This window comes from Octopus sinensis, linkage group LG2 (assembly GCF_006345805.1).
Source record: "Octopus sinensis linkage group LG2, ASM634580v1, whole genome shotgun sequence".
Lineage (NCBI taxonomy): Eukaryota > Metazoa > Mollusca > Cephalopoda > Octopoda > Octopodidae > Octopus > Octopus sinensis.
The window spans coordinates 127795151-127805713 of record NC_042998.1 but is presented as its reverse complement, the minus strand read 5'-3'; the positions used below and the strand labels follow the sequence as shown (position 1 = coordinate 127805713).

General features: G+C 34.8%; 1 protein-coding gene across 8 annotated transcripts in view; it reads right to left on the bottom strand.

Annotated features, from left to right (window-relative positions):
* Positions 1 to 892: 892 nt before the first annotated feature.
* The window catches only part of LOC115225832 (5-hydroxytryptamine receptor 4-like), a 384417-nt gene continuing 374746 nt past the window's right edge, over positions 893 to 10563 (bottom strand). For all 8 annotated transcript variants that reach the window (XM_036499238.1, XM_036499239.1, XM_036499248.1 and 5 more), the window contains one exon: positions 893 to 2912. In XM_036499238.1, coding sequence (XP_036355131.1) covers positions 1566 to 2900 — 1335 coding nt within the window. In that variant the 5' untranslated portion in view covers positions 2901 to 2912 and the 3' untranslated portion in view covers positions 893 to 1565. The remainder of the gene's footprint in view (positions 2913 to 10563) is intronic.

Below are 10563 nucleotides of genomic sequence, written 5' to 3'. Positions count from 1 at the left end.
ATTTATGTATTAGATTAAAGTAGGTAAATTAGCAATATGATTGGTTTACCAAACTGCAATATATACTGAAAATCGTCCATGGTGGAAAATATCGTCAGACATGCAATTGAAATTTAATACTTTCCACACACTATAAATAGACAGATAGACAGATGTGTGTTTCTGTGTATATGTGTGTTTCTATGTACAGTTTTTATGTTGTTTGAATGTGTATTACATCTGTATTTTCTAAAATAATTACTAGTCATGAGTGATTCTTCCCGAATAACAAGCGGCAACGGACACTCAATTCTATGACTGAGTCCACGGAAGGCATTTGTAATATCTCCCGAAAGGATGTGTCAATTTGATTAAATTTCCTGACAGGATTTTAACATATAATCATTCTGTTTATAGTCTCTGAGAAGGATAATGCGACTACAAGTTCATTTCCCACAGAGAGCTTTCTTGGGAATTGTTAGAGGCACTATGAAATTATTTCGTTGAAATCTGTGAAGTTTATTTAGTAAAATTTAAGTAGCATATCTAATTCTGTCTTTAAACTAACTCACAAAAGAATTGTTACACTGTTTATATATATATATATATATATATATATATATATACATACATATATATATATATATATATATATATACACACACATACATACATATATATACATATATATACACATGCATATATATGTATATATATATACATACATTCATATATATACATGGATATATATATGTATGTGTATATGTATGTATATATGTTTATATATATGTGTGTATGTATGTGTATACATACATATACACACACACATACACACACACATATATAAACACACACACACACACACACACACACACACACACACATATATATATATATATATATATATATAATATATATATATATATCAAAATCAGTCTCTGCATATTAAATGGTTGCATGTTTGAATGTACTAAGGGACTGTCTGAATGCACGAAATTATTTTCAATAATGTTTCTGTTTCACTGATGTAGAAACCCAGTCCTATAAGACATCTTGTAATCATTTCAGCTCTTTTACCAACAAATTTTGCGTTTCCAGATTTTCCCAGTCAAATTTCTAAGGTGAAGAAATTCAAACCTCAAATGAAATTTCGTTAATATAGATGTTAAGTACTCATCAAAATAACTTAATTTAATCCCTCCCTCTCCAATAATAATGAAGCAAAGTTTGTTTCGAATGATGTTTTAGAATTAGAGCAGAGAGTGTATGTGATTTAGTGGGATAAATCTGTGTATTTCTGTTGATTGGATTGACGCTAAGAAAGGCTAAAAAATAGGATATACTGCTCCCATTGTAGTGTATATGATGAAGCAGAAATCATTGACTGAGATAAAAGAAACAAATGGGGAAAAGTTTCTGTTTAATACAGTTGTTTTCCTTCAGAAATACAACAGATTAACTATCTGAGCCGTGATTCTAGTAGCAGAATACTTTAATCAGTTAAAGTTGGAGTCCACTTTAGATTGAATGAGAGAATATAATCGCATGTTCTCAAAGCCATTTGTTTTCAGGAACACCATGGAATATCATGGCACCAAATATAAAGATTTCACAAAACCTACATCTGTAAATATGACTGGGTATATATATATATATATATATATATATATATATATATATATATATATATATATATATATAATATATATATATATACATTCGTATTCAAATCCATTTGTTTGAGCTGGAAAATACCTACAATTGATGTCAGAACCTTGAGAACCTGCTGCGGCAGTGGTCAAATCATCACATTGTGCCACTGTTCCGTGGTTCGTTTTCATTCTTAGAATCCGACGGAATGCTATTCGGAATGATCGATTAAAAAAATAAAATAAAAAAGGATTCATTGTAGAGTTGCTATATCCTAGCCAAACTGCCACCTGCCATAAGTAGTAGGGGGTTTGGTACTGGATAATAGCATCAATAACGTTTATAATGAAAAATGGGCACCAACAAACACAGAAGCAACCCATTATTATTCCTAACGTTTTAGCAGCTTTTGCTTCGTGTTTGAAAGCTTTCCGTTTGTTTTTGTTCTGAATGATTGCTTGCTCAAGCGTCCTTATTTGTTTTGCCTGTCTTTTGGCCGCTGTATAAATCTGTGCGTTGCACATTACGAGGAAGGCGGACGGAATATAAAAGGCTACAGCTGAGCACGTAAACGCAAATGCTTTGTTAACAAGAAAAACACACGTATCACTACCAGGTGGAGCTATACATTCATATATTGCCTCTATGCCTTTCAAATTCCATTCGTTGGCGATAGGAACAAACGAAATTAGCAGTGGTACAGTCCAACAAAGGATTATAGAAATAACTACATGTCTCTTTTTTACTTTCTGATGCTGAAATGGTCGACAAATTGCAAGATAGCGATCTCCAGCTAAACAGACCAGATGAAAGATGGATGTTGTTGTGAATGTTACATCTAAGCAGATGATGATACGACACAGAATGAGGCCATGTCCCCAGTGGTTATCCCACATTAACTGTCTGATGGCATAGGGCATAACGGCGCCGCCGACAAGCGTGTCTGAAATGGCTAAGGAGACAACAAAGGCATTTGTGTAACTTTTCAAGTGATTGTGTGTTAATACTGCTGCAATTACTAAACAGTTGCCAGAAATAGTTAGTCCAGCCAAGCAACTGAGGAAAAAACCTAGAGCAAATTTAACCCAGAAACATAGTTGTAGAGGTGGTTCTGCCAAATATGATAGAATTTCATCGCATTTATTCGAATCATTGAAAGCAGGAAAAGTGCTATTCATTCCTGTTCGAGGATAATCTTGGAGATCTAATGTAGCCTGATTCAGATCCATCGCACTACTCCAAGTTGTATACGGTGAATTGTGCATTGCCATAGTCTGGAATTTCTGTAAGGAGAAAAGAAGAAAAACACCATTTTAAGAATCATTGCTTAATTGTTTTAAGTTAAACGAAATAGAAACCAGAACATTTTATGAAGAAAAGGAAATTGTCATTTTGAAAACATTGCATCTTTTTCTGAAACAACCTTATAAAACATCCATGTTTAATAAGTGCTTTCAAGAGAGATAAAGAAAGATAAACAGAGTACAAGAGCTTAGTAATGCGAAAGAAGAATATAATACATTGGAAGTCAGAGTGGTATGGAAGACTATAACATTACAGGCGCGCAACTGCGTCTATACGCTTCAGATTTTAAATTATTGAGTTTGAAAATACGCACAAATCCACAGATTTTACAGGTGAGTATAGAATCTATTTAAGTGACTCAAGAATTGAGAGATATTTTATTGCTACGGGAAATATGAAATATAAAGTTGACCTCGACGGAATTTGAACCCAGAACTAAAGAGACGGAACAAAATAACGCTGCTAATCCAACTCCTTTAAATTTTATAATGTTCATTTGTAACATTGGGGTTAAATGGATGCTGATAGACAAGGAGTTAAGTTAATTATTACATCGATTCCAGGGTACTGGGGTACTTTATCGAATGCGGAATGGTGAAAAGCAAAACCAATACCGGGACGCTATAAAATCCCCTAAGGTATTTTCTAAGACACGCCGTAGATTCTGATAACCTATTGCAATCGTCTTTTATATTTTAATTATTTAAAACATGATTAATTGAGGTTATAAAAGTATTTAGTAGAGAAAACTTTTTATAAGGTTTTAAAATATAAAACAGAAAGCACAGGAGAAAATTCAAAGACATTAATTGGGTAAATGTTTAGAGACAACACAAATTGTTGGATTGGATCTACTCTTTAAACCAAACTAGTGTTAGCTACAGACATGTTATTAGGGTTCCTTATCAAAGTATAAATGTATATGCGTGTAGATATGGCTGTATGCTTAAGAAACTCAATTTGCAACCACATGATTTCAGATTCATTCCCATTGCATGACTTCTGGTCAACAATAGCACCTGGTCAACAAATGCCTTGTGAATGAATTTGATAGGCGAAAACCGAGTGGAAGTTCGTTGTGTATATGTGTGTGTGCGCGCGCACGTATGCATAAATACACATACACATACATTTATGTCTATGTTTACATTTATGTTTACGTACCTGTAACTTAGAGGTTCGGTACAAGAAAATATTGAATCACTCAATAGACTTAAAAAAAAGGAAAATACTGGCAGCGATTTATTCGTTTAAAAAATTTCATGCCGGTGCCCCAGCATAGCCGCTGTTCAGTGACTAAATAGAATAGCTGCTGTGCAGTGACTAAATAAAATAAAAGTTTTATATATTTACACACATACACGAGGGGATACTGAAAATTTCCTGGTTTTAAGCGTATCAAAAAAGGCTTTTTTGGAAGGTCAACCTTACGACTTCTTTTACAGGGCTTAGAAAACCCGGAGGTCCACCGCAATAAGTGTTCCAATATGAGAGGGAAATATGTTGAATAAAATCATAAGTAACTGATTCTCCTGCGTTTTCTTTTATCCAAAGCCAGGACGTTTCTGCAACCCTTTGTATATACAGCGAGAAAAAAAGTGAGAGATAATTAGAAAGAGAAAGATGAGAGAGGGGAGGGAGAGAGAAAAGAATATAGTAACGCTCGTAAAGAATGTCAACAACATGAGTGGGAGGAAAAATTTCAAGGGAGTCACTGGCATAATAATTACTAATAAAGAAGGTTCAAGCGAATCTATATACACATACATTATCTAATATTATATAACGACTAAGGCGGTGAGCTGGCAGAAACGTTAGCACGCCGGGCGAGGTGCTCAGCAGTATTTCGTCTTTCTTTACGTACCGAGTTCAAATTCCGCCGAGGTCGACTTTGCCTTTCATCGTTTCGGAGTCGATAAATTAAGTACCAATTGCGTACTGGGGTCGATCTGACTGGAGTCGACTGATCCCCTCCACAAAAATTTCAGGCCTTGTGCCTAGAGTAGGAAAGAATATTATAAAGCGACTAAATTTTAATTTATTTTATATGTGACTAGAAGTATCGCCCGGAGTTGCTCGGGTTTGTAAGGGAAATAACTATATAAGCATTTTTAGAGATGTAAAGTATAATAGCCATCTCAATATGGCTAACCACAAAGGGGGGGGGTGTTACTGTAGCTTTTTACGTTCTGAGATTTAATAATACATTTTTAGAGAATTACTTCCCTTATATATGCCAAAAAGGCATTAAAAATGGGAAAAATTGATGGTAAATTTTTTTTAATCGTAGACTCATCGTAGACGCGCGCTAATACCCAGAAGGGATCGATATGAATCACGACTATAAGATACCCGGTTTTGGTTAAACTGCACCGCAAAATGTGGGAGTAGTTAGGAATCTAAATCGTAGGAGACAGACAACCTCACTTTTATATATAAAGAGTATACAGTGTCTTGTAACGCAGGGACATATTTTATTTGTAATTTGGTTATGTATTATACACTTTCCATAATGAATATACTTTTTTAGTTCCAACCCTAGTTAACTGCATTTAAAATGTGTCGCATTATAATGAGTCATCCTGTACTTTAGTTGTTCACTTGTAGAATCATTATACAGCTTTCTCTTAGATAACACTTATACTATTGTTTTACCGGTAAAAGTGTATCATTTAAGTCTGAGAAATGTAGTGATGATATACATTGGTATAAAGATAATAAAAAAATAATATTCGTAAAATATAGTTTTGTCGTCAAACATATATTCGAAGCGTTAAAACACTCTCTTTACACATAATATTTTATGGTCATAATTCTTGTACTCTAGCTGTTCAAATATTCGAAATATCGAACTCATCCACTTAGGTCCGATAGTTTTATTTCTTTTCGTTTTTCTATTGAAGCAGTGGAATTGAATTCCTCAGAGTCGTGACAAATTACATCCGATTAAAAATATAATTTATTCGTGATCCACGTTTTCACTTGAACTTGATGTCTTGAGTTGTATAAATGGGAATTAAATTCAGGAAAACTATTCCAAATCAATTTGCCAATTTCAATACATTGAAAAAAAATAGGAAACAATCGATAAACTTGATTGTGGAAATACCTGTTTGAATTCTAAAATATATTTAAAATACATCTATATATAAGGAAAAATAAATGTATAACTTTATAATAGACAGTAATAAAATAAAAACTTTAATTAAGGTAACTGTGGAATCCTAGAATGATGAAGAGTCAATACAAAGCCATACATCCCTTTATATTATATATCGATATCTTATCCATATAAATACATTATCGTATTATAGTCATCCATATAGGAAAGATATTTTACCTTTTCTTTTATCGACACTAAAAGTAAAAAAGACACTACTGATGATTCAACCTCATCTGTTGTAACAAGAGAAAATTATACTAAAACAGTGAACTTGTCTTCTTACATACATATGAACAAACATATAAATAAATATATGTGTGTGTGTGTTTGGACAGTAAATTCCTCTCTTCCTCCCTCCCTATGTGTGTATGTGTTTATGTATTCTAGAGTTATTAAAACGTCGAATAGAAGTGCCTTGCGTCCCGGTTCTTTGCGTGCTGAGTTCAGATGCACCAAAGTCGAGTTTCTCTTCCGTCATTTCGGAATCGATATAGTACCAGTCGAGTACGGAAAGAAATCTCACTCACTCACTCACTCACTCACTCACTCACTCACTCACTCACTCACTCATTCACTCACTCACTCACTCACTCACTCACTCACTCACTCACTCACTCACTCACTCACTCACTCATTCACTCACTCACTCACTCACTCACTCACTCACTCACTCACTCACTCATTCACTCACTCACTCATTCTCTCTCTCTCTTTCTCTGTATAGATATATATATAATATATATATTATTTATACACACACACACACACACATATATATATATAACTATATGTTTATATATATATATATATATATATATATGTTCAGTAAAAATTTAGATTCAGTTGAATATGGTATCTAAGTTATAGGCACCAGGATTGGGTATGGTGTTATCCATAAATTCAAAATGGGGGTGATTATAATCAAAATAAGCAACAAGGATATCCAGAGGTAATGCAGTACGATCGTTTCATGCGACTCCATTTAATTGAACAATGCAAGTATTATATAGAATTGGAGTCGCATGAAAAGATCGCACTGCATTATCTCTGGATATCCTTGTTACTTATTTTGATTATATATATATATATATATATATATATATTTAATGGAACAGAAAATACAAGCATGCAGCAGTTTTAACATTTTGATTCATTAAAGATTCTTCATATGTTTTGTTAACCATTTATGTTTCCTTTGGAACAAATAACTATACCATCTTCATCATAGCTTGATGATGTTCAGAATTTTATTTTCTAGTTGAAACGATGTAAGCGACTGAGAATTACTTGTTTTATAATATAGACTTTTCTGCGCAGAGATATCTATGCAGGTGCAAGCAGATGTATATATGAACATGTCTAACGGATACATTATTACCTACTAGTAAACTGCAACTAGCTGGCGTGTTTGCGAAGTGATTAGAGAGTTGTATAAAATCAGTGTCTTGCTGTTTACGTTCTGAATTCAGACAGCCTAAGTCAATGTTGGTTTTCATTGTTTCAGTGTCGGTTAATAGAGTAAAAATCCAGTAGAATAGTCGACTGTTAGCATCTTTCTCTCATCTCTGTCTGTCTATCTGTCTCTCTTTGTAAGAAGCCGACTGTCATAAGACACGTATAAGTATGTACTCGACTCCTAACTGAGTCGCAGGGTCACCGTTCATACAACAAGGAAGACTTCATCAAAATGAAACGTCTTTATTACAAAAACGCACCTAATTAGAATAATTTTATATTAATGTATAAAGGACATATAAGTATCATAGGCTGAGAAAAAAATCATTACAATATCATTTGTCTTGCTAGAAATAAAAGCCAACTTCCCTTAAATTAAAACTTACTGGCTTCTAAAAGATACGCTAAAAATAATGTGATCACGGCTACGCTATGTCTGGTAAAAAAAAAGTATGGAATGAAATGAATGGGCGCATCTGTTTCGATACCAATGATATAGCACGACTGACTGGACAGCCAGCTAGTTCTGGTGACCGTACGTTTTGGTGCTGGAGGCAAATGCACACGCACATACACACGCACACACACACACACACACACACACACACACACACCACACACACACACACACACACACTCTCTCTCTCTCTCTTTCTCTTTCTCTTTGTTTAATCGGGAATGTAGAAAAGGAGAAAGCAAAGTCTTCAGTGTGAGTATGTGGTTTGTGGGGTCAACTACGTCCTCCGCTTCATTTTTTGTTAATCACTCATTCTCATTTAATTGTATATATTTTAATTGTTTGTTTATTCATATGTTTCGTCTCATTCGATACCCTGACCCCAACGTTTGTTTTGTCCCCTCTTTTTCTCAACCTTATGGTGAATAAAGAAATACTCTCTCTCTCTCTCTCACTCCCTTTTTTCACACACACTGGGTCACGCATGTCCACGCAGAATTATACGTATACAGTTAGAAAAATGAGATGTAAAGAGAGAGAGATAGAGAGAGAGAGAGAGAGAGAGAGAAAGAGAGAGAGAGAGCGACGGAGAGAAAAAAACGTTACAATTTATTAATTCTACACAATCGACAAAAACACTTTCCCTATTCTCACACACAGAGAAATATGCTCACAAACGGGTACGTATGGAGAGATAAACAAATGGGTAGGGGAGAGAGAGAGAGAGAGAGAGAGGAGAGAGAGAGAGAGAGAGAGAGAGAGAGAGAGCGACGGAGAGAAAAAAACGTTACAATTTATTAATTCTACACAATCGACAAAAACACTTTCCCTATTCTCACACACAGAGAAATATGCTCACAAACGGGTACGTATGGAGAGATAAACAAATGGGTAGGGGAGAGAGAGAGAGAGAGAGAGAGAGAAGGGGACAGAAAATGAGAGATAAACAGATAGAGAAAGAGTGTGAGAGACAGAGAGAGCTAAAGCGAGAGAGTGGAAGGAATAAATTGAGAGAAACAATAAAAGAGAGAGGTGTTAAAAATTTCTAGTGTCAAACAAATCAGCGTTGGAATAGTGACGCCAAATGGCTCTGCCAAAACGTCGCTTATCACATCTGGAATGCCTCGATCGACGCTGGTTTGTGGTTTGAGGTAAAACAACAACAACAACAACAACAACTACTACTACTACTACTACTACTACCACCACTATACTACTAGACCACATAGCTAACCCTATTTACCAATTGCTGATAGAAACCAGGTACAGAAAATTTAAGTCTGGCAACAAAGAAGAAAAAAATAGAAAGGAATAAAGACAAAACATATAAACCAATATTCTTGGTACTTTTCTATTGCTACGATTAAAATGTCATTAATACTGAATAACAATCGCAGAGTGAATTCAATTTATTTAAGAATTTTCCTTCACTCCGTCGTTGACGAAGGAATATTGAATTGTTAATAAAAAACCTTTCAACAATATGCTAGCATACGAGTGTACACACATACACACATACGGGCGTGTGAGCATAGACACTTATACATATATGCACGTGAATTTGTATGCAGAAACGAGGTTAAACATATTTATCTAATATCCAAGCATTACGGAAGAGTTATGTTCCTGAAAATCTTGCCGTTACGTGGGACTGGTGGCGCAAAACATATTTCTCGAGTTTTTGGATCCGAGACAATGGTGCAAATCCTTTTAGCTAAGTTGAAGAGGTGGTGTGTTTTGGGTGGCATGAACTGAAGAGGAGGTATTGTTGTGAGTCTGTAGGTTTGTGGAGGATGTCGGTTGTGATTTGGCTGTTAGGTGTTTTTATAATTAGGGTATCAAGAAAAGGGAGGTGATGTTTGCTGAATTCCATAGTGAATTGAATGTTGGATGTATGTTGTTAAGTATGGTTTTGAATTCCAGAAGTACCGCGATGGGTACCAAAGCTGCACCAGTCCTTGCGAACATCATAATAGGTTTCTTCGAACTATCACTTTATGAGATATCACGACAGAAATTTGGACACCTTTTCCACATCTACTTAATGGAAAACTGGAAAAGATACCAAGATGATTGTTTCATCACATGGAAAGAATCTTATGAAAAACTACCCAACACAGTAGCACATCCAACCTCAAAATATTTCCATATATTTCCACCCACAATCCCCAAAATATCGAAGTTTGCACCACAATCATACAAAATCACCTCTTATTGTCCACTGACTAAAAAATGACTAATATTATCAATACACATAAAATCCATAAATGCAAAAGGCAACATAAATCATTGAAAACCTCTTAACAAATGCCAAATGTCACACACCACATCCATTCCCATCAGTTAAAAAATGTGCACGCCCTAACTGTGGTACCTGCGCCTTCCTAATTGAAGGCTCTGAATTTACATTCAAACAAGGAGCAAAGTTTAAAATCAAGACCAACTTCTCCTGTTCCTCCGAGAATCTCATTTACGTTATTACATGCGTCGGTTGCCAACACAATTATATCGGACAAACGAGCTCTCCTTTACGCAGAAGAGTAGCAGTCCATAA